General features: G+C 30.3%; 1 protein-coding gene across 1 annotated transcript in view; it reads right to left on the bottom strand.

The window, feature by feature from the left end:
- Positions 1 to 2,661: 2,661 nt before the first annotated feature.
- Positions 2,662 to 25,855, bottom strand: part of LOC129910698 (LON peptidase N-terminal domain and RING finger protein 1) — a 50,867-nt gene continuing 27,673 nt past the window's right edge. The window contains exons 2-6 of the mRNA XM_055988174.1: positions 9,184 to 9,302; positions 8,844 to 8,984; positions 8,344 to 8,746; positions 7,378 to 8,273; positions 2,662 to 4,561 (exon numbers count right to left, since the gene is read on the bottom strand). Of these exons, the coding sequence (XP_055844149.1) occupies positions 4,334 to 4,561; positions 7,378 to 8,273; positions 8,344 to 8,746; positions 8,844 to 8,984; positions 9,184 to 9,302 (1,787 nt within the window). The 3' untranslated portion in view covers positions 2,662 to 4,333. The remainder of the gene's footprint in view (positions 4,562 to 7,377; positions 8,274 to 8,343; positions 8,747 to 8,843; positions 8,985 to 9,183; positions 9,303 to 25,855) is intronic.

A 25,855-nucleotide genomic window follows, 5' to 3' on the forward strand; every position in this document is an offset into this window, starting at 1 on the left:
TTTATTGAGAAAATCCTTAACTGAAAAAGCTTTTGGAACAATTCTTTTGTTTTTTAAGTTAAGTTAAAAACGACACTTTTGTGATATGTAAGGTCATTATTAAAACGTCGGTGTCGGTAAAAAAATTTCTTATTTTACTTTCAATGTGAATTCCATTGAACAAATTGATGTATCTTACATAAGTCTAGCTAAAAAAGTGTTTCTTTCATTTTAAAGACCCAAACTGATTCAATTTTCATGTGGAGTAACAAATTTAACGAAAAGTGACTACGATTCCTTTGGAAAATGTATTCACGATACTTATAAATTGCGATGAAAGCTCGTAAGCAGAAATTATTGAGAATCCCAGAAATTGAAGAAATGAATATTCCCAAAGAATTTTGAAGGTGCAATAATCCCCATTATATTATAGTGATAATAGGAAAGGAAAATTAAACTAAAATTTTGTAAAATAACCGACACACTTTATTCTAAATATTTGAGTGAAAAATTAAATGAAATGATATTCAGCTTAAATTAAAGTCAACTTTTGTTTATTTCAAGCGTTCTCTTCAAATTGCATCATTTTATACTTTAACCCTTCTGAGACGCAATTCAAGTGATAAAGATACAGAATTTTTTCATATTGGAATTGGTTAAGGGCATTTTAAGAAGAAAAACATCGAGTATCGAAATCTGCAATGCAGCTTTCGATACTCGATATTGGAAATATTCAGATTTAGAGCAATATGCGTCTTGATTCGATTTTTTGGTTTTGAGAGTTTTTTGTACCAATTTTTCTTTAAATGGTCAACAGGTATTTTTAAATATCTCGGTTTTGTTTAAAGTTTCTAGAAGGACTATTTTTGTTTTCAAACCCTCTGACTAAGGGTTTGATCCTTAAATCTCAAAAGCTATGCAAGCTCCATTTTTAACGAAATCAATTTTTATTGTAATTTATTATGTAAACTGAATTTCGAAATTTCATCTTCTTTGTTCCAATTGAATTTATTTACTTTTACACTTTTAAGGCTTGTGTCCTACAGAGTCGTCACTCAAGTACTTAAAAATTTTAACCAATTGCTCTTGCGTTTCAGCTTATTCTATAAGTTAAGAAAACCTAAGGGTTTCTTTAGTTTTAGCTTATGAATACCAACTGAGGTTGGGACAGTGAAGAAAATGCATGGGCAAACACTCAGAAAATTTATCTCAGACCTGTGCTTGAGAAAAAAATTTACCACATGCTAAGGGATCAAGGCAGAAATTATAGTTTGTTGAGGTTTCAGTAATGCATGCAAATCGATGAATTTTTGAGTATAAACCTGTTTATGAATTGGCTCTAATTTTATTTTTTTTAAATATAAAGAGCTTTATAATATGATATAAAAAACATCCTCATTCTTACTCCAAAAAGAACATAAAGAAACTTGTTACTTAATTACTTTGTATCTGACTTCAAAAATGTTTGCGTAAAACATGAGAAGTTCAAGATTTTATGCTGGGTATTTGTTCTTTACACACCTTCATTGAAAGTATTAAAGATGCATCCGTAATATTTTCTTACAAATAAACGTATGAGGTATACATCCTTATTAATGCCTAAATGCAATTTTTTTTAAAGATAAGTTTTTATTATATTTAGGGGATGTCTAATATATGGGTTTTGGCAAAAAGAATAATAAAAGAGCTTAACCATAAAAAGCTTTTGAAAGGAATTTTATTCGTGACACCAACCTCTATAAAAATCCCATCATAATTTTAGTTCTTCTTAGACCCACTCACCCTCGCAACTTTTCATTTCAAAATAAAGAAATCTAAAAAGTTAAAGCTGTAACAAAAAATAAAAAATACTCATTTAAAATTTTGATTTTCTTTCTTCACATTTTATTAAGTGTATTTTTAAATAAAATTAATTATTTTTTTTTTTTTTATATAAGACAAAGAAAACTAATAAAAACACTACAACAATTACATTTAAATGATTTTTTTTTGTTTTTACTTTTTTTCATATAATAATAATCTTTCACATAGTATACATATAAAAAATACAGGATATTTTGATTGTTAGATAAATACTTTACCTAAATGTCTAAGAAATTATTTTTATTATTAAATATGGTATAAAAAAATTATTTATAAAAAAAATAAAATTGACACACAACTTATGAATCAAACAAATTAAATTCAAAAAAAAAAAAAACAAGAAAAAAAATTAACATAAAACAAATAATTGTTTTTTTGTAGTCCAAAAAAAATAAAAATAAGATACAATAAATTTCATTGTCAGTTTGTTTTGTTTAATTTAAAATTGAGAAAATATTTTTAAACAAAAAAATAATAAATTTAATAAAAAAAAAGTATATAATAATAATATTCACAGCTTAAAAAATTGTTTGTTTCAGTTTTTTTGTTTGTATGTATTTTTTTGTTTTTAAATTATATAACTAAAGTTAATAAATAAAATTGTGAGTTGTTCGAGGTTTATTTTTTAGTTTTTTTTTTTTTTTTAATTTTTTATACTAATATAAAGAAATAGAAGTTTTATTTTGTTGTATTATTGTTATTTATCATCTAAGAGTTAAAAAACTAAACAATTATTTTTTGTTTAAATAGTTATTAAATAAGTTTTAAGAGACTTTGTATGCATAGAGGTTATATAAAAATCGGATACAGAAGAAACTCTCTTGGGAATGAATAATATTGGAGGAGGACAAAAAGACTAAAAAGTTTTTTTTTTTTTACATAAATTTTCATTTAGCAATTATTTTTTGTTAATAAATTTTATAATATGGTGTTGTTTGTTTTATTTGTAACTATGCATATTAGTAGAAGTGTGAATTTATTTTCTGGTTTATCTGTGAGTCATTTTTGCAAATTTTGTATTATTATTTACTATTATATTTTTGTTTTGTATTTAAGAAATGTTTATTTACGCTTGTACGCGCGCTATACAACACGATTAGAAACGAACGCGATGGCGCTTTAACACGAGATTGTCATTCAGTTGCCGTCGATAATATTTTTATTTTTTTTTTTTGAATTTTTATTCTATTTGTGTGTTTTTTTGTTTTATTTTATTTTTGGAAAATGTATTTTATGTTAAATTTTGTTTTTGTTTTATAGTTTTAAATCATTCTGAGAACATTTAATGGATAATAATTGTTTATGTTACACATTTTGGAAACCGTGTAGTTCATTGGCTAAACGAGACTATTTTTTGACATATACAAAATATATATAATATAGATATACTGTACAATATAGAATATAATTTTTTTTTTCTTTTAGAATATTCACATACATTTATTTTACTACACCATCTATAAGATACAAGTATACTTCCCTACATTATAGATAATGGTTAGGTATATGTTTTTTGTTTTTGTTAATTTATATAATTTTGTTTTGTTTAAATTAATTTTTTTATCGGAATGTATAAATTCTGTACTGTGGAATAAGTTGAACCAATTAAACATTTTGCTATTGTTAACATTTATTTTTTTTTTTTTAATTTTATTTTGTTAGTTTAGTTTTTTTTTAGTAAAAATATCTATTTTTTTTTGTTTTTGTTGATATAAGTATATATAATATGGATAACAAATTTTGTAATAGTAAGAGAAAGATCTAGCTAAAATTTGCATAAATATTTTGTTTATATATAAATATAAATGTATATATATATATAATTTTATTTATCTATATATAATTCCCTCTAAAAGTTTGATTGTTTGTAAGTTATAATTTTTATATTTTTTTTTTCTTTTTTTTTAATTTGTTTGGAAACAATTTGGTTATAAGAATTTTTTTTTTGTTTAATTTAATAATATTTTTTTTTTTATTTTTGGCCCCCAAGATGTGTTCCTACGTTTTGACGAGAAGAAAAAATTACTAAATTTATAAAGAAAAAAGAATACTAAAAAGATGAGAAGAATACGAATTTACGAATACACGAGTTTTGTTTTTTTTGGATTATACATCGAATATAAGAATAATAATTGTATGTATAGGATGACAACGGCTCAGACGCGCGCGGGCTAGAACATCCCTAAAGCTATAAAGTTGGTTGATTTTCTTTTTTTTTTTTTTGTTTAGTTTTTTATTTAAAAATTAGTTATACATACTTTACTATTACAACACTTATTTAATTAAATTTTTCTTTTTATAATATTAGTGTACTATTTGTAATTTTATTTTTAATTGTAAAAAAAAAAAATGAAAAAAAAAAAATAAAATTAATAAACCTAATTTTTAGATGTGTAGTGTTATGGTCAATTTTAGTTAATATAGTAGTTTATTTTTGCGGTTGGTATTTTTTTTTAAATTTATATTAGAACATAGAGCCATTCATCAGGAACTAAAGCATTAAATGTGAATGTTCACTTGGTGTGTGTGAATCACTACTGCTGGACAATTCAGATGAGGAACGTTGACAGCATTCAATAGCTTGACATGGCTGAATGCATTCACGATGAACAACAACACAACTTTGTTGTGAACGTTTAAATGTTCCGGACATACAATCGAGAGTTTTTTCAATGGCACGTAAGCGTTTTTCTAAGCTGGTTGTAGCAAGAATGTCCACCTGGAAGAGACAAAAGGACAAATATTATATAAAGATGTTGGAAAGTGTTATAAACGTATTTCAAAAACAGAGTACATTTAAGGAAGTGTAAAATGTTGATATCAAATGTTTTAAGATAAAGAAACCATATTGTAATGTATTTTTCAAAGCACCATTGTTTTACATTAAAGCTTTATTATTTTCTTGAATAAGCTGACTACAAATTCTGACTGTTTAGTACAATTTGTAAGCTTAGAAATAGTTAGAGAGGAAACCGTCGAGTTAAAAAGGATAAAATTGATGTCAAATGAATGTGGCAACCCTATTTTAAGGAACAAATTTCACCTAACTAAATTGTCATATCTTTGTATTTTGATCACGTAAGACAGTTCTTAAAAATACGGTCAAAATCTTTAATAGTGAATAAAATTTATAATCCCACATTATTAAATAATTTGATATGTCATTTAATTTTCAAATTTTCAATGCATTAAAAATGCATAATAGAGCAGTACAACATGTTTCTAATGAAAAATCAAACTATGAGTGAAAGTGTAAACAATATACTTACACAAAAAGATTTCACTTTCAAAAAATATGTACCTACCTACTTAAAATGAAAACGGGCTTTAATTTTCCAGCCATTTTTCATATTTTTCTGACATTTGTACATTAAAACTTGGCAATAAACAGATAGATTATTTTATATTTTTCTATAATTGTTGATGATTCAATTAAATCACATAATGTATTAGAGTAAATATAATTTATCTATTCCGTTAAAAAATATCCGGTCTCTTTCGAAGATAACTGACATTTTCATCTGATTAAATGCATTAAAAATGAGGAAAAAAAAGAAGTATCATGGACTCAAACAATATTACAATATACATTAAAAGCCATTAATGTACATTAGTGTGGTCCACGTTATAAGGCAAAAAAATAAACCATATAATTCATTACTTCCCCACCCATTATTTTGCTACAGACATCTATACCAACATATGCTGAGAGTTTTAGCTCTCAAAAGTAAAAGAAAGAGGGCGCTCATCAGCTTTGAAATATTAGACTTTGTTACCCTTAATATCTGATTACCTATATCGTAATAGGACTTGGCTTTGAGTTGGAATTTGGCTTAAATATGATAAGCACGCATGCTTCCGACAGCCAAGTTAATGATTTAAATGTTTCTTTGGTTTTGAGTCATTCATATTTCATTGATCAATTCTGTTTTGTTTTAACTTCAAGCAAAAAATACTTACAGACGAATTTAAATGAACAAAAAAATCGGTGAAAATATCACTTAACTAGTGTTTTTTATGAAAGAAAAAACATTTCATGAAAAATTTGACCACTTCGCAACTTAATTCACTTGATAAATTATTAAAAAAAAGTTATTTATTAGTCATGAGTACCTAGCTAGAACAGCATCTGAGGAAAAATTTTGAGCCTGTTGAGCGCCCACTTACACTTCACCTAAAAAGCTGAAATTTCACGTGAGTAATACAAAACACATATGCAACCAATTTTTGAGTGGGGAACAACGGAAATGTAAAAACCAAAAAATTGGACCACCCTAACATAAAAAGTTCTTAGAACGTAAGGAATTGTTGATTTTTTCTGACATTTTTACATTAAAATTTGACAGATCAAACTTAAATTGTCCTGGCTCTTTCACGCGAAGCTGAAATTTTTATCGGAATTAATGCTTTAAAAATGAGGAAAATAGAAAATGTATTAAACAATTTTTATGCGGCATACTTGAACTAAGTGAGTAAATGGATGGTGAGTTAATTTTGCATTTAAACTTTTAGCAAGGCCACACAGAAATATGTAGGTATATTGTTTTTTTTTAGTACGCTGTTTTACAAATGTCCAAAACTTTACTGATACATAAATGTATGAAGGACTAATATTTAGGAATAGTTAGTAATGATGAAATGATTAAGTTGACATAACTTCAGACGTTTTAACCCTTCGTACAAGTATGATGTGCCTAGGTAACATGCATCAACCAAAGAAGCATACAGAATTGATTGAATAATTTCAATAGTGTTAGCTCATATCGAATAAATGAAACAAACAAAAAAAAATCAATGTTGTAACATTTCGATTTGAAATTCTAATTTGAACGTGCGTAGAGTAGCCTAATTTGCATTGCAATGCGGTAAATGACACCGTAATTTGTTTTTTTCTGTAAGGATAACATTGTTAAATATTAATGAATGCACAAGAAAAAAGAGAACCAGATTTGAGTTAGTAACTTGCATCTGTTTGCATTAAGTATACTAAATTTTATGCGTAACCTCAATGTTAACGGTAATTTTGCCTATTTCCCTTGTTTTGCCCTAATTTGTCCTATCACGGCTTAACTTTTTAAAGCACAAAACAGACATGTTTTGATCCAAAAAAGAATTAAAAGACCAACACATTGGAAACTGATCTTTAGTTAAATTCTGAAAAATTTTGTTAATACATGTTAGAATGCAATTAGTTTAGAAATGGCGCCCAACGTGAGATTACTACCAAAAGAACAACAATTTTTCAAACTAGAGGTTTTTAACAGATTTAAATCCTCCAGATCCCACAATCTTTCTATTTGTGGAAAATAAGTTAAAACTAAGGTACTTATCAATTAAATTCTAGGTTATGGCACCCAACTTGAGTAAAAAAAATTTATCAACAATGATTTCTAAAAACTAAAAAAAAAAAGGATTTTAAAATCTCCCTAAAACTAACTTGATTACCATCAATTTACACTTCCTTTTCTACAATTTGCACTCAATTACCCACTTGTGGTTGTGTAATCAAAAAAAAAAAATCTTATCTCAAATTACCTTCAACTGCTGATTTAATGGCAGCAGAGCAATTATCCACCATGCCCACGCTGGTCCATCGGCAATACTCTCCCAATTATCCTCAACCGCTGGCATCCCACCAAAGCTCCTTAAGATCTCCTCTTTAATTTCTGTTCCCAAACTCTCATACCATTCAATCGCCTTACTTAGCACTGACGCATGCATACTACTAATAAATGGAACTGTATCCTCTGTTATAATCTCATCGTAGATATATTCAACTTTGGCTGTCTCATAGCCATCCTTTTCATTTCTGGCAAGTATCCTGAATCTCTTACATCCGACAGTACTTAATATCGAGCAACCATCACCCAACAGCACACAATCTCGTATATCAAGAATTGTACCCACATCAAAATACCTCGACTTGCCACTGTGTGGCTGGACAATACCGAATTGTTTTTCGCCCGATTCTACAGCTCGTCGCACCATAAGTCGGTATCTTGGCTCGTAGACAAATAATGGACAGGGAACATGTGGAAATGCTGTGGTGCAAATAAACACCGGAACCGATGGCTCCAGGTCCATTTCCTGTTGGAAACGCTTTTCATAGCATTCTGGAATGAATCGTTTCATGGCTGCTTCAAGAAATTTTGTAACTGGCCTCTTGGCCAGAATGAAAGGAACTGGTGAGGATGAGCCTTGCAATACATTCACATGCTGTTCAACAAGTGGCGACATACACAATGGACACGAGGGTGAGTAATCCATGCATCGGTCCAAGCATACCCAACAGTAGGTGTGACCGCAGGGCGTTACAACGGGCTTCCAAAAAGTCCGACAGCACAGGACACAATCGAAATCTGATGCATCGATAAGATTAGGATTAACTGGAAGTAGGTGTCTTTCTTCTCGACTTAAATTTGATTCTGATTCTGAAAGAAGAATTTTGAAAAAAAGTGGTTACATCATATTTCCCAGGGACTTGACCACAATCTCACTTACCTTTGATTCTTTGTACTTCTTGTTGAGTTCTTTCCAAAACACTATCGAAAAGTGAGCTTCCAAAAAAATTAACCAATTTTGTTGTTGTTGGTGTTGATGCGACTGCTGGTTTTTGTTGTTGTTGTCTGCGACTAATACTATAGGATTTTCTGCGACAATGTTTCCGTGAGCCTTGCCGCAGAAGGTCACAGTCTGTGGTTGCATCATCAGCACCACTTAGAATGGACTCGTCCCCTTTATAGATGATGCCTTGTTGTAATCCAATCTGTTTTCTCCTTTGCCGACTTTCGAGGACAATATCATAGGGCGCTGAATTGGACGATGAGGCTGACAACGACGACGCAGACGACAACGAGTTGAGATGGATTTTCTTTGGAGATTGTGCCAAAAGTTTTTGCAGGAGCTATTTTGTTGGTTTTTCGGTATAATTGAAAAAAAGGAGACAGATTAGTTTGAGGGATTATGTGGGTAATAATGATGTGGTTTGAGGGGGATTTTACCTTGGCGAGATCATGTTGAAAAAGTTCAGTTGAAGAGAGCAGGGAATTTTTATTATCCAAGCCAACTGCCAGACAATGGTCAACAAGTGCTTCATTTAAACGGCCTAATCCACAAAGTGCCAGTGAACGATGATAATGGGCCTAAAAGAAGAAAAAAACATGAAAACATGAAAAAGAGTGTCATGATAATACTCTATAATTGATTTGGCCAAATGTTTTGCTTTATTTTTTTAATGGGATTTTTGGGGCGATTTAAAAAAGTGATAAATGTACTTTATGGAGTTTATTTTTTGAGTTAAGAGGATTGATAATTTGGAAACAAAAAAAAAAAGTTATGTACCTTCGCTGATGAGGATTTTCTTCGCAGAGCATTGTCAATATCTGCTAAAGAACTTTGGTAATGATTTAGTCTTCTTAGAACTTCGGCCCGTAATAATAGACTATTGAAATTGTTGGGACCTGAAAAGATAAGATATAAAAAGAAAATTAATAAAATATGTGGAGAATGAGGAGAAGTGAAATAGGTAATATGTACATATTTGATAAATTTTTATTAAATAAATAACAGGGCTAAGAAATTATTAAGAAAATTTTAGGGATTTCTCCTCTTTTAGGTAAACTTTAGATATTTCAACTTGGTGCACGAACATTTCTAATTCAAAAACCGTAAAATGTTTAAAGTCGTCACTGAATTTGAGAGTTTTAAAATACGAAATATACTTATAAATGTCATTCAGAAAAAGAATAAATAAAAATGGTCCAATATGTCTTCCTCGTGGAACTCCAAATAATACCTACATTAATTTGTGTGTTACCCTTGAACTTGAAAACACCGTTTGAAATAAAAATAACATAGTCAAAACGAATATGGGACAAAATTTTTAGGGGGAAAGAAAGGGGAAAGTTAGAGGTAATTACAATAATAAAAAAAAAAATGGTGTAATTGAAGAATATTATTAATACATAGTTTTGAGGTATTTTTCGTGCTAAATCTAATGAGATCTAAACCGGAAGACCGAAATGATTTTACGTTAAACTTGTTAACAATATGTAAAAGAAGACCGAATTTCTCATGTGAAAAAAGATGATTCCCTAGTGAAATTTGGTATTATTGTTTCATTTGCAATAGAAACAAATAAATCAAAGAGTTCTCAAAAATAAAATCGGTTAATGGGTGTTTTTCTTAGAGCTGGGGTATGACGTATGAGTGAAAAAGATGTAACATTTGACATACAAAATTTGGTGAATATGTTTCATTTGTTCTAATAACCAAGTATATAAACAGTCTACATTCCTTAAAGTTATTTTGAGTGAAAAGGTGTTTTAATTTTGTTTGAAGACAAGGTGAAATCCAGGATAAGTAGGTACCAAATAGAATAAAAATAGTCCTGCTGAAAACTTGTAAATATGGTTCATTTAATGCACAAAACAAGAATTTAAAAGACTCTTTTTTTGGGAAGTAGGAAAATGTGTAAAGAGTCGCTTCGTTGCCATGAGGATCAAGAATCGAAATAGTCCATAATTTAATTATATTTTTAATTTTTTTAAAAGGGTATTTTTTAGATGAGACAACAATTTGGGATTATTGTCAAAAATCTTTTAAAAAACGTAATTGTACAACTGGCCTATTTTCTAACGCGTTCATTAATTTTTTAAAAATTCACATAAAATTGTGACCCACTAAAAAATTACACTAAGATTAACCTTCAAAAATTTTCCAAGTTTATTCAAATTTGTCTACATATTTTTTTCTGAAAAAAGTGTTAACCTTCAATATAATTTAATTCATAGAACATATTAAAAGGGGTGTGACTTTTTCTTGGAAACAAATTTTTAATTTTTTTTCTTTCAAAAAAACCCGAAATCCTGAATCAAATAATGAAGTGTGACAGGGGCAATTTTCTTCCCATTCATATTATTATTTTGTGATGAAAAATTAGCAAAAAACCACAGAAACATTTTTCCTAGCTAAAAATAAAAATCTATATCTACCTTTTCATAACAAATTTATGATTTATATTTAAATTTAAAACGTTTTGAACATAAATCTTTAAAATTGTTAAACAAGAAGAAAAAAAAAACTATTGTTTTGATATATTTTTTTTTTTCTTTTCTTCTAAATATTTACTATATACATGAGTTTTTAACAAGTTTGGCTACTAGCCCAATTGGTTTATATCACATATTATGAAGTGGATGTCCAACTCACACGCAACAAACTGTCAACTGTCAACATAAATCAGATGTCCGTCTGACAAACTCTAGTCTCTTGTTGTGTTGTTGTGTGGTGGCATCACTTTAGAGAGAAGATAAATATGAACACACAAAACATAATACAAAATGTGTGGTTAATGTCATCACAAATGATATTTGAATAAGAAAATGAGATAATTACCATCTAATATACTAAAACTTCTCTATCTCTCTCTGGTTAAATGTGACATAATCATCTTGGTCGTCCGTTCGTCGTCGTCATCGTCATCGTCATCATCGTGTCGGTCTTTCAAAATGGAATACATTCACCCGTTTACCGTTTGCGATGTGAGATGGTTAGTTTTAAGTGTCATTAGGCGCGCACTTATGACATGCCATACGGCCATATGGCAATATGGCATGGTGGCGCTGCTGTTGCTGCTGCTGCGCTAGTGTATATATCTTTTACTCCTTCACTTTGCACATCGCACAAACTGAACGGAACGGAAATGTATGCCACCAGAGAGTAGGTTTTTGTATTCGTTCGTGGCTGATGGGTTTTCTTATATTACCAACAAAAAAGACTTTTGTTGGAGGAATGGCAGCCCGCCCGGCCCGTAAGCCATGTTATTACGTTTTTTGTGTAACATTTAAATGCCTTTTGTTGCTAAATTGTAAAGTTTATATTCGATGGCGTCATAGTGTTACCAACTTTTATAATGAATGAGATAGACGGTTTGTGCAACATGATTTCGTTAATCATTTTTCATTTGAATGGATTGGATTGTTGCTAGCGTTGCGGTGTTACATTGCAAATTACGACAGTTAAAGAGATTGACATTTTCTCCGAGAGAGATTGTGTGTATTATTCTCTGATTTTTGATAGAGTTATGTCTGGGAGTTTTGTTGTGTGAAGAGCTTTTATTTAGAGCAGATACCGAATTTGATCTCTTTATGAATAAGAAATTCGCTTAATTTACAGAATTAACGTTATTACTTTTTTGACACATTGCTTAAATGTCATTTTGATGTCTTCGTTTCAATTGATGCATTAAAAAACTACCCACTATCGAATAGACTATCTATCAAACTCATAATAGCTTTTTGCAGACACAAAAATATAAACATAATGACCTGTCAAATGCACATTACCTAAACGCAACGCATACGTAACATTTTAAAAAAGATGACCACTTAACTTTTCACTTTAAGAACAAACAAAACAAAGAAAATTTATAGACAAACTAGGAAGTGACCTTGCAACCTCCTCAGATCAGTCAGGGGCATTCCCAATAGTTTGTAGTATTTTTTCTTTGTCTTAACTTGGCTCGGTTCCATAATGGAAATTCTCATTAAAAATTTGTTTTATGTCAACAATCAGAGGCAAAACAAGCAACAACAACAAAAAAAGTTTATGAAAAATTAAATTTTTAATAATTTCACTTTACTTTTTGATGACATTTTTAGTTCGTTCTATTGATTCTCATGAATCATAGGAAAAAAAAAAATAAAAAAAAAATAAAACGTATGCATATGTCGTCCAGCAGTGTTGTTTTGGATGACTGATGACATTCATTACATTACGTTTTTTTTTTTGTTATGTTATTGTTAGCATGGTATTATGACCATGTTATTGGGTGAAACATTGTTGTGCAAAAGGCATAATGTAGTTACTGTTGTGTGGGTTGTGGTGTTTTTTTTTTCAATTTTTGTTACAAAACAGACTTGGAGATACACTTACATTGTGCGCGGTTCACCTTGATTATGACGGTGGGATTCGACTCGACTCGTCGTCGTAATAAAACGCGTCTATAGCGTCATTGTTTGTGTTTTTTTCTGGTTTGGGTTAGTGAAATTGTAAGTAAATGGAGACAAGACTCTGTAGGGTGATTTTAAATTTTCGGTTGATTGGGTACTTTATGAAGCATTCCATTTCAGAAGGGTAGAAGCATTGTTATTTTAGATATGTATACCCACTTTATATCTGAGAGTTGAAAGTGATTTGTTTGCATAAAAGGGGGCGAACACATATATCTTACATTTTATGATTTGTTGGTAATTTGAAGTATGATAATGATGTACGTGGGTGAAGAAGAGGTTAAACAGACGTTGTTATGTTGATGATGAGAGAGTTTACAATTTTGAGGATTCTAGGGAAATTAAGATTTTAGGATTCTTATCAAAATATTTATGATTAATTTGTAGACACACACATATGTAAATATAGAAGAATAGGGTTTTTATCCTTGAGTAAGAAGTACTGGGTTTTTTGTATGGATAAAGTGCTTTTGAAGTTGTTATTTACAGAATCAGTTTAAGTCTTTCAGAAAGGAAGTAGATATTTGATGTCAAAGTTAAAGCTGTGAGATTTGATTAAGGTCCTTCATAAGAAGATTAAAAAAATATAAAAAAAAAATATATATGTAGGTATACCTATTAAAAAAAAACGAAGACGAAATAAATCGTTTGATTTGGAGTGTAGGAATTTATTTATTTAGCAACTGAAAGTATTTGAAGACATGCGTTTTTTTTTAATGTTATTATTTTTTACAAGAGTTACAAAAGGATTTCGAAATTTTTTTTGACCAATGTTTTACAAAATCAAACATAGAATTGGCTTTGATTAAGATCAGAATTATGTGTTCCGTACAATCAAGTATAATTTAACTCCAAGGTCTTTCAGGCTTTGAACACGAAGTAAACTGTGGTCGGATATTCTATATTCAAACAAACTCAAAGTTGGTTTTTTGGAGAATTTCATTGTCTGACATTTATGTAGTTGCCAACCTTTATACGCCATAATGTACCTATTGCAAATCTATCAATATCCTTTTGCAAAATTAGGTATTCGGTAAATTTTCATACCATCGGTACGTCATTTATTGTAAACATAAAAAAGTAGAGGTCCCAAGTGACTTTCCTGCGGAACGCCCAATTTGGCAGTAAAATATTTTTAGAAAGCTCCCTTGGATTTCACTTGAAGGTATAACAAGAACGAGTTGATTCAAAGCTTTAAATAGTAGTCTGTAAATACAGTCGAGTTCTTGTTCACACTCAAATGTGGAAGAGCAAATTTGTAAAAATGCTAGTAAATTTTGAATCGTTAATCGCTTTTGCATGAAACCTTGCAAAAATCGTTAAATCAATTAAAATCACTTTGATTTTACTATAATTCGGAATCTAGCGTTGAAAATGAACACTGGAAAAACATTGATTTTAATTGGATTCCTACATTAAAGCATCAATAATCTAATTCGTTCAACTTTGAAACAAACATGTTACAATTTCAATTAGTTTTCCCTCAGTGTAGATTTATGTTTCTCTTTTTATTTTAATAATTTCTTATTTCGATTATCTGTACTTTCATCCAAATCCCAATAAGTAAAAACCAAACAAATTTGCATACAATAACAATTCTTCGAAAATTCTCTGTTTTTTTTTATTTTATAATCCAAAATGTGTTTGTTTACTTCTTTAATATAATTTCCATGAAAATTTCCTCAAACAATTAATTAATTTCATTTCAATTCCACGAATAAAAAATTCAATCAACCAAACACACAATTTTAATGAATACATATGAATGACTCGCAACTAAGTAAAAAAAAATATAAAACAAAAATTCAAATTAAAAATGTTTCAACAAAATTGTATATAATTTTTAAAAGCAACAAAGAAATGAAAAATATAAAATTTGTATCTACAAAATGGGTTATAAAAGTTCAAATAATGATTATGAATTTTATTAAAAAGGTAGGTGAATTATTATATAATATTTTATTAAATATTCTATATTACTCATAAGAAAAGGTATTTCAGTTATACTTCTATTAACATCGCATAAGCAAGAGGTAAGGTATAATTGTTGCATAAGAACAAACAATGTTGAATTCTAGAATATTCTATTCCTCCTATTGCATAAAGTAATCAAACTAATAAATAATAAAAAAAAAAAAATCATTGCAAACCAGAAAACAAGTATTAGGTATTATAAAATCTTACTCAATATAATTATTATGTGATGCAATGTTAAAAAAGAAATAGAGGCGTGCTTAGTGCACTCTTATTTAAATGCTAATGTTGTATTCTTGGCTTGTTGCGAGCGAGACATATTTAACGTTACGTCTATTAACAATTAACCTCGGTGTTGGAAAAATAATGTTGCACCACCGGTTTTTTTTTATTTTACTGCTGGATTATTTGCATTCTATTTTTATAAATTGTACCGCATTTTTGTATTTCCTCTCCCAAGAGGAAATAATTTAAGGTCACCTGAATCAAGTTTAAACCCCCCCAAAAAAATATAAGAAACATCTGTTAGGTTCTCTTTGAATTCACATCAAATTAAATTTCAATTTTGACCTAAATAATTTATACAAATACGAGTTCAATGATATATATAAATTTTGGTCAATATAATTGAAGGACAAACATAGAATTTTCTTCTCCGAAATCGAATTAAGCTTTCTTCACTTCTTATCCTCATTTCACCTGAGATATCTTCACTAATTCGATAGATACAAATTTATGTAGCTTTTTTCCTTTCAAGCACTCTAGAGAGTCTCTAAATATAGAACAACTAAACAACATCGCACGAAATCTCCAACCATAATGCAGTGTGAGAGTAGAATCTTCAAAAACAATTTAGTTTTCTGGTTGTTTTTTTTTTTATTTATTTTATTTTATTTTTTTTGCGGAAATGGACCTTCAGTTTCAACTAAAAACTAAAAAAAAACTTCACCCAAAACTAGGTCACATTAAAAGAAAAACCATATCCACTTCAACTGCAGTCGACATTAAATTTACAAAAAAATACTAGATACACAAGATACTCTCTGAGCTGAGCCCGTGCTTCCGTCGTCGTCGTCTCGTCGACGGTCGTTAAGTCGAGTCGGTTTTGATATAGGAACTGGAGCACATCACCCATTCATGGTAAAGTTTCCCAAATCAACCGAAACACGGACGACGACGATTCGCCGAGGACGACGAAAGACTACGACAACGACACATGACGACCAAAGTGATTTTTCAATTTCCAAAATCGTAACCAAGGTTCATCACATATGTACCAAGTACTTGTATATTTTTTTGTATGTTGAGTGGGTGTTTCAATTCGAGGGGGGTTAGGGGGAGGAGGAAGGGAAACAATTTTTGCCAACAGCAAAAAAAAAAAAAAAAATTGTTTTTGACAAATGAGTTTTTGAACGGATGCGATTGTGATTGTTATTGATTGCGGCTTATGGTGCATTCACAATAAGAATGCATCCCATAAGAACGCATACTCAAAAGATTAATCGACTATGAGAGTTCACATCGTCGAGTATGTCTATGTCCATGTCCATGGTTGGTATAAGAAATGTGCCCACACAAAAATTTTGACAATAATAAAGCTTGCATGTGGCACACACTCCCTCTCCTTCTAATATTAGGGTACACGAGTTATGTATAGGTTCTTGTGGGTAATAAGTTACGTATTAATGTTGCTATACCCATTTGTATTATCCAACATGGAAGTGAATAATTTTTTTTGTTGGTTCATTGTATTCAACTGTGAAATTTGTTCTATTGGTTATGGTTATGGTTTAATACGTCAACGAAAAAAATTAAAAAAAAAAAAAATTGTTACGATGAATAAACAGGTCAATATGATGAAATAGATATAAAAGTGAACAGACAGTGACGATTATGATGAAATTCTCCCCCTAAAACACACAGTCACTCAATATGAATGAACTCTGTTACTAAGTGAAAAATGGCCACAAGAGCTTAGCAGAGGGATGAATGGTGTGATTCGAATGAAAAAAAAAAAAAAATAGAAAAAAAAATTGATGACCAAATATTTGCCACCGGATACATCAGGCCATTAGAAGGAACACAAATCACAGAGTGATGATTTTAGCACAAGCAAACCAAAAAGTCTGCGCCACACAAAACCAAACAGAAGAATAGATAGATTCTACGAATGAGTAGGTTATATTGATGATGACTAATGGAGCTATACACGAAAATGACGACTTATAGGAAGAGGAATTTAAAAGAGTGTTTTTTTGGCGTATTTTTGTGGAAAGAGAGGATCACAGGTAAACAGCGTGTTTAATTGTTTAAGTGTGAAAATATATTGAATTACTAATTCGCGAATTCTTTATGAAAACAAATTTTGATATGGGCTAAGTAAAGTATGTTGTTTTGATGTTTTGTAAACAATAATATTTTAACTGAAAGAAAATATCATATCTCTAAAATTTAATATTAGTTTTCTTTTTTGTTTCGTTTAAATGGCGCCCAACGTAGCTACCAAATGGTTTGTTTATTTAGCTCTTAATAGTTTATCTGTTTGCTTTTTTACTTGTTGACATAAATATGTTTTAATTTGTGTGTTACGTATGAAATGTAATATGGATTTATATATTTATAGATATTATGGTTAAGATCAGGTATTTATATACCAGCACTTTTATCTTCGGATTCTAGTTGTTTTATATTCTTTCTTGCTTTAAAAATTTTAAAGTTAAGTTACTTTTTTCTTTAAAAAAAGGTGGTTGTAATTTTGAAAAGTAGTGTAAAATGCTAATTTGACAAGTGACATATCGTAAAAAGCTTCTTGATTTTTCGCTGGCAATAAATTATGTGACATGACGTAAAATTGAGTACGACAGTATCTATTCTTTCATAACTTTAAAACAAGGATTAATTTGACAAATGAGGTACCCCTAAAAGCCTTTATATTTTCCGTAAATTTGGTTTATATTTAAATTTTTTCTCAGTAAAATTCTTTTGAGTTCCTTGCAAATCAGTTCAATCTTAGTGATTTCATATTTTGCTCAGATCTTGAGGCTAAAAACGAAAAGCTGGCGCCCAATGCGAGTACCTCTGACGCTGAACCAGCCATATTTTTAATTCATTTTTACAATTCGTTTTAATTTGTTATAAACTGACTCTACTAATTTCTTTTCATTAAATTAAAAAGTGGCGCCCAACGTGAATTCTCTTTTTATTAATATTTCGTATTTTAGTTAAATTCGTTTAAATTCTTTGTCAAAGGACTTTAAATAATTAATTTTCTTCATGGAGACTTCAATTTAAAAAGTGGCGCCCAATACGAAAATGAGAATTAATAGAAATCAGAATGTACCTACATCTGATCAGGACGTCCATATAATTTCTTTATACAATTCGTTTAAATTGCTTGCCAATTAGCATTATTAGTTTTTCAATTATACATTTATTTAAATTAAAAAGTGGCGCTCAATTTGTATTTTTTTTATATTAATTTAAATTCAAATCAAAAACTGGCGCCCAATGTGAGTACTATGTTAAGTTTTTTCTATCTAATTTTTTAAACAATATAGTTATTTCCTTCAATAACTAGCTATCTAATTTATTATAATTCACAAAAAAGTGTCATCACTTTTACTTGCAGCTTGTTGAATAACATTTTTTTGTTTACACCACAAAAAACGAGGTTATATGCTCAGGGAGAACTATTATATTTAGGTTACTCAACTAATTCACAAAAAAAAAATTATAACAAAAATATATCTCTTTCAATTTGATATTGCGCAAAAGATAAATTGTTAACGTAACTCTTTTGAAACAAAAAACAACACAAATCTTATCGAAATCAAGCAAAAAAGCTTTATATTTTTTTGCTGAATTAAAGAGAAATTTAATCAACTCTTGTTAAGAGAAATAAATGTTAAGAAATATAAAAACAAAATAAAATACACAAAAGCACAATCAAGCCGGCATCGGCATATCGCCAACAAAAAAATGCCTCATAATATTTCCCCCCATTTCTATAAAACCCCATTGGGGGGCTGAGAGTATCTCTATTTGACACTCAATTGAATTCACTTAAATTCAAAATTTGTTATAAAAGAGCATTTTGAAGAGAAAATTTCTTGAGTTGTAGAGAAAAAAAAGTGAGGGTATTCTACAAATATGTAGCAAAAGTGCTTGTGTTTTTGTTCTAAGAACGTCAAAGAACAAACGTTTTTTAATCAAATCCATGGAAAGCATTTCCAGAAAAAAAAGAGCTTTTCTTCTATTTCAGTTTATTTTTTTTATATGTCACGCCTCACGCCATCCAATCCAATAGAATTTTTTTCTTTCAGCTCTCAGTCGTCAGCGTGATGATATAACAGCTATGCAATATTGGAGGTTTTTTCTGTGTTTTGTCGAAGAAAAATTCTGTCGACAAGTGTGTTGTGTTTTGTTTTTTGAAGGTTCATTCTCGATGTTGATCTACAACCCCCTACTACCCTGTGTGTAATAAAACAAAAGTTGCAAGTCTTTTGACCTTCTTAATTAGGGTCGCGATAATGTTGTGTAATCATCAACGAAACAAGGGTTGAACGGCAACAAGAAAAAAAAATTAAATAAATATTAACCGAGACTGACTCTCTCTCTTCATAACACAGATACATTGATACCCAGAGGCCAGAGTATATCCAATCCAGCCATAGTCAGTGTGAGAGATAATATAAAGCATTAACACGAGAATACGCTAAAGCCACAAAAAAAAAAAAAAACACTAAAACATGGTGTTACGTCATTTAGATTCAAATTGTATCTTTTTTTTTTGTGGATTTTCCGCGATGTTTTCCACGAAACGAGTGTTTAATGTTAAGGGAGGGGGTATACAAATCTCCCTCTATTTGATGTCCCTTCATTCTTCTCTTTGTCGTCTGTCTGCGTTGGGAGTTTTGTGGAAAAATCGTGCAGGGTATCAGTAAATGAATGGTCGTGAATTGGGGGTGGGTAAAAACCCTATAATAAGAGTTTTTTGTGTGGCTGTGGCTAGTCAACAAAAAACTTTCAAAAATCAACATCTAGGGGGTTGAATTTTTTCTTCGCTTCATTTTGTTTTGTTTTTTTTTTGCTCTCTTTGTTTTGTTTGACTCGGCAACGCTTTGTTTCGTGAAGGCAACGACTCAACACTTCATCATTCCCATACAACACCACCCACCGCTGCGCTGCTGCTGGCTTGGCCCCCCCAACAATAGCGAATGGCCCCCTACACAGACAGAGAAGAGAGAGCAAGGAAGGCCACTAGAGCCAGCCATTGAGAGAGGGAGTCAAAGAGACGAGAACAGTTTGTATATTTTATTGCACGAGTACGAGTGTATCTTGTTTTTTTTTCGTTTTGTTTTTGCTTTTTTTTTTTCTTTTCATTTTGATTTCAACGTACAAGTGGGGTGGATGACCTGCTTGATGTACAGTAGCACCAACACAGAAAGCACCCATATGCGAGCTGAGGGGGGGCCCATACTGGGTGGCTGGTGGCAATGTTGAGGGTGCAAGCAGCACAAAAGGGCAGCGTGGTGTGTTCTGGTGTTGTGTTTTGTGGGGAAGACAACGACGACGCAGAACTTTATACACGCTCTGGACGGACAGAATTATTGTGTGAGGACTGGGGATAATGTTGCGATAATGATTCCTCTACATATTATTATCGTTTGCATGTGTGTTTGTATAGCTTCAGTGTTTTTGTTGTTTTTTTGAGGAAATGGAGTATTATGTTTAGGGGAGATTTTATACTATCACTGACTCTGGTTAAGAAGAACTACAAATTCTTATATCTACAGTTTTTTGTTTATAAAAGAATAATCTTCATTTCATTTTTGTTGGAATTCATTTGTTTTTGTGTTTTTTTTTTGTTATTTTTATTTCTTCTAGAAAAAATTGGCTTTTGTTTTCATTATCTTTTTTCGATTTGTTTGTGTTATTTTTGTTTGAAATTTTATTGTCAACAAGAAGGTATTTGTGTAATTTTTTTAATTATATCTTTTATTTTATTTTTATCTATTGGGTCCTTATTTAATTTAAATTTAAAAATAAAATTTCAATCATTTCAATACAAAATGATATTTTGTATTTGACTGTTTAATGGAGCGGATGTTTGGATGTAGCACAAGCTTGTTGATTTCAAGTATTGAGTGGTTTTTTGGTTGTTGTTGTTAGTGTGTTTATAATTCACGCCACCACCACCATCATCAAAACACAAATTTTGGTCACGAAAACGAAAACAAATTTGCTTATTTTGAGGGTAGGCATAAGGTTTTAGATAAGATGACCGAAAGACCGACAAAATGATGGGTCTTTGTTTATTACTTTTTGAGGCTTAGTGTTGTTTTTTTGATAGAATTTTTGGGGTGTTTTTTTTTCTTTTTGGTTATTTTGCATTTAGGTCTATGCAAATGTAAACAAATGGAAGATAATAATTGTAGAAATTGCCAAGAGATTTCAAATAACATAAAACAACAAAAATAAAATAAGTTTTTTTTTTGCTGTTATTTTCTAATGGAATAAATTTTATGGTTTGATGAAGATAACCATTAGGGCATTGTAGTGTAAAGGTTTTGTTTTTAAATAAATGGATTATAAGGGAATAATCAACCATTCAGTTTAGAAAAGAATGTTTTTAACAGGGTTGGATTTAAAGATGAGAGGTTGCTCCTATTTTATGTATATTAAAAGGAATATTTTACATTGTAAGTAAGCAAGTATTAAAATCTTAGCAACCCTGCTTTACAATGTACAAACAAAAATATAGTAGTTCAATTTAACGTTTGACTTATTTAACTCTTCCGTTTGTCACGGTGAATACGATAGACAAATATCTTAAAAGTCACTGGAAGTGGTAGTGCTTATTGCGTCATCACTAAGTTACCAAATTTTTGAGATTAGTATAAAAGAAATTTATATTTTCGTTACTCTTAAGCATAGTTTTTATGCTAACAGTTTTGACAGTGAAAAAATGTTTGCTGCTTTCAATAAACTTTATATTATCGATAAAATTAATATTTTCTATGGCGTTACTAATTTACGTAGTATGGTAACGTGCGTTACCATACAGAAGAATGCAGGTAAAACACTTGTTTCAGATTTATATTTAAGGTATTAAATTCAAAATACAAATGGTTTGTAGGTAAAATGCAACTCTAGTCCTCAGTTACCCCTGCGTTACTTTTTGTTACTAGTTTTTTTTTTTTGAAAATAAATATTCTGTCATTTAGATTTATGGGAGACTTACGTTGTTTTTTATAGATTTAAATTGGCATATAGAGAAAAAAACTGAAAGTTGTAGAAAAGTAACGCAGTTAATAACGCACCGTAAAAACCCAAAACCGAGTTTATCGTAAAAAATTATATACGAAAATTTAGGTAGGTACCTAAGACATTTTTTTCAGAATTAAATATTTTATTTAAAGGAAGTTGCATATTTACTATCGAATTATTTATGTCTCGAACAGTCTAGAACATCAGTGTTTTATCAGTTTTTCTTCAAGAGACTTTTATATTTTTGGTTTACTATGTTTATCCATATTGAAAATCCGGCCCTGCCTTGAAGTTAACATCCGTTTTATACTATAAAATTGTCTATCTGTCTTTTTTTTTAGTTTACAAGGCTAAATTTTTTATCTTTTTCTATTAATCAATTTAAAACGTGAAAGCTCATTTATCCCCCTAATATCTATACCCTTTCCGATATTTAAGTATACATATGAGTTCAATCCTTCAAAATGTCACTATATTGTCATTATAATAACTATGCAAAAACTTTTTAATTAGATTTTTATCTAATGAAATTCCTTTTGCTCTGTGTTGTGTTGTACAAAAGATATCAAAAAATATGTGTTCAAACCACACAATTTCCAATACAAATTTTCTCACTATATATTGAAAAAAAAAATTTATCACACGTACCAGCACACATAAATTCCCCCTCTATTTGATGAAAACTCTACTTATAAATTCCATTAACCTAAACTCTTTCCGTGTCCATTATGGATCGGATAAAAAAAAACTACACCTACACTATGGGTAAAAGTTGTTCTATTATTCTCATGCCCCTAAAAACACACATATAAAGCAATTTTCATAGCAACACCACCCACAAATTGTGGTGTAAACTTTAAATGCATGACACTTTATGGCAGTGGCCTGGTAACTATATTGTTTACACGATGCATTACAAACTTGAAATTATTTATCCAAAAGGATATCGATTGGTTTGGTGGGGGGTTTTTCCCATTTTTTTGCTGTCCTTCACCATTCTAACACCTAGCTAGCATATTGTTTGGGGTGTGTGTGAGAATGACACAGAAGGTTTTTTGGGGAAAAATTATTGAAAATTTATGAAATTGAACAAAACTTAAGCCTGAAAAAGTGATGATAGAAGGACTTATCAACATTTGGTCATGAACATGTCAACATATATGTTCAAATGGCTAAACATACTTATTTCAACATCTATATTCATTCAGGATTTGGCAAAAGGATCTAATCCAGCTATTAAGTTTTATTTTGATAAAATGTTTTACTCTCTCTCTTTGGTTTGTGGATAGAAAGTATCGTGGAGAACGAGGTGAAAAGCGTCGACCGACGACGACGGCGACAAATGATCCATTAATGCGAACAAACGCCAACGACCGATGAACATTTCTCAAGGCCATGCCAAACGAACCATTTAACGATGCGAAACTGTTTGGTGTGTGTGCAAATATAGCTAACATTGAGGATGACAAAATGACGCGACATAATGGCAACAGAGTAGGTACTTTTCTGCCTCGACCATCACACAAGTATGGTATGATTTTCGTTTTTATTTGCCATGAATAATGTTAATCATCATGTCCATTTCCATGAAAATATCTATCCTACTTAGGTTAATGTGTTGTGTATAGTTCTTTTGCATATATTAATCCAATGGATATCGCCTGTGTTTCAACACTTAAACCTCGAACGAATTCATTTAGATATTTGTACATTTTCGAGTGACGTGATAAATACCTGTTTGTTTTTTTTCGATATCAACAAAATGATATCATAAAAATTGTTATTATTTAAAAATATGGCGCATTTAGATGCCTGCAGGTCAGCGGCACAGCTGCAGACTATACTATAAGAACAAAGGAATTTTATATATTTTTTAATGCGCACAAATTGTGGAAGCATATGACGAGGTAAACAACAACAATTCCACACTTAGCGGTGGTGGTGGCGTGAAATCCATTAACCTTGATATACTTCATAAAAGTCAAAAACAAGATTGGTTGCATAACATTTGTATATTGTATAAAAACAAAATCAAGTTGGTAATGATATTTATTATTAAAGTACATATGCCCACTTAGAGAGGCAAAGGCAAAATGATTTATGAACGCAAGTTTGACTTATATGCATGCGTGTGTGATTGAATTTTTTTTTAATAGTTTATGTGTTATTGTTTTACTTAATGAAATTTAATATGAAATAATGCTTCTCAATTCTTAAAATTTTGTTCGTGTTTTGTTAATGTATGCATGCATTTTTATTGATCAGGACATTTTACTAATTTTAGACTCCACCGCTTATAGTTCACAGTAACATTTTTTATGATAAATCGCATGGAAATGACAATCGCTTCAAAAATTTGTATTTTAAATAATAAGTTTTCAGTTTAGAAACTACTGAGAGTTAAAAAATTATGGAATTCCGATTATAATCTTTAGTTTTTATAGTTCACACTCGACTCAACTCTAAAATAACAAAAATGACTTTTTACGTTGTTATTGTCTTTGTTGTCAACATAAAAATTGATAACATCAACGCATTATAAAAGCAACGATATGATGGGTTCAAATAATAGGAGTTCAAACTGGATCCAGACAGGGCTGCATACTGTCACCAATTTTATTTTTAATTGGTGATATGCCTTGTACTGCTCGCAGACCTAACATGAAATGGAGGAACTCGATGGTAGAAGAGCCAGAAGGCCAGGTAGCTTATGCTAGAGTACAGTCGAGGAAGAGGCAGCGCAAGACCTGGAGTGAGCTGAAATACATCTCCAGAAACCGTACACGATGTTGCTCAGATATAGTTTTCTTTGTCAATTCGAACGTTTAGGTAGAATTTTTTGACGATGAAGCACCAAAATTTTACATGAAATAGGACAAGTTGAAAATTTTATTTAAACTAGGACTTTATATTAAAGTTACAAAAATTGTCACCCCCACTCTTATTTCAAATGCGAATAATTTTCTAAAACAAATCACATTATCTTTCTTTAACGAAAAAAAAACACTTAAAATTCATGACTTTTGCAAACAACCGATAAAATGTCATCCATATGTTTTATCAAATCAACCCTAAGTTAACGACCCAATTTGTTAGTTCATAGAACTTTTTCAAACCCATCAAATGTGTTCCAGATCGGAAAATAAAATACAAAATTCATCTCACCCTAAATGAAAAGAAGAGAAAAATAACCCAAAACCATGGAAAGTACAAAAAAAAAATATATACCCCAAGTGTATCCTTCATCGTCGTCGTTGGACGATTAAATGTCTTTTTATAAAGTTTGGTTTTTTAAATATTCAGCAATTTCGCGGTACCATAGACACATATCTATACACAAAAAAAAAAAATGGTAAGGGTACATGTTTCATAGCCAAGCATCAAGTCAGAGTCGTTTCTCTCTCTGATTGTGAATTCTTGCAAAATGGCCTCTTTTGATTTTTTTGTTTTTTCAACTTTTTTTCTTATTTGTGTATATATGGCACCACAAAGAATTTTTTGTATTCCGCCTTTGCTTCGAGAAACACAAGCCAGAGGAGCTTCACATATGTTTCATTATTTACTGGCAATAAATTTTAATGTTGGTGACAATGTGCGCGTGTATTCCCTTGACCCAAATCACTCTTCGGCTCGGATGACTCAGTGAGAATAATATAATGTTGGTTCCTTTGGTTTTTCAAAATGGCTTATGGAAAAAAAAAAAAAAAAAAACAACAAGGAGCAAGGATATACTCAATTCTAGGATAGAAGCAGTAAAA

The sequence above is a fragment of the Episyrphus balteatus genome, chromosome 2, assembly GCF_945859705.1.
Source record: "Episyrphus balteatus chromosome 2, idEpiBalt1.1, whole genome shotgun sequence".
Taxonomy (NCBI): domain Eukaryota; kingdom Metazoa; phylum Arthropoda; class Insecta; order Diptera; family Syrphidae; genus Episyrphus; species Episyrphus balteatus.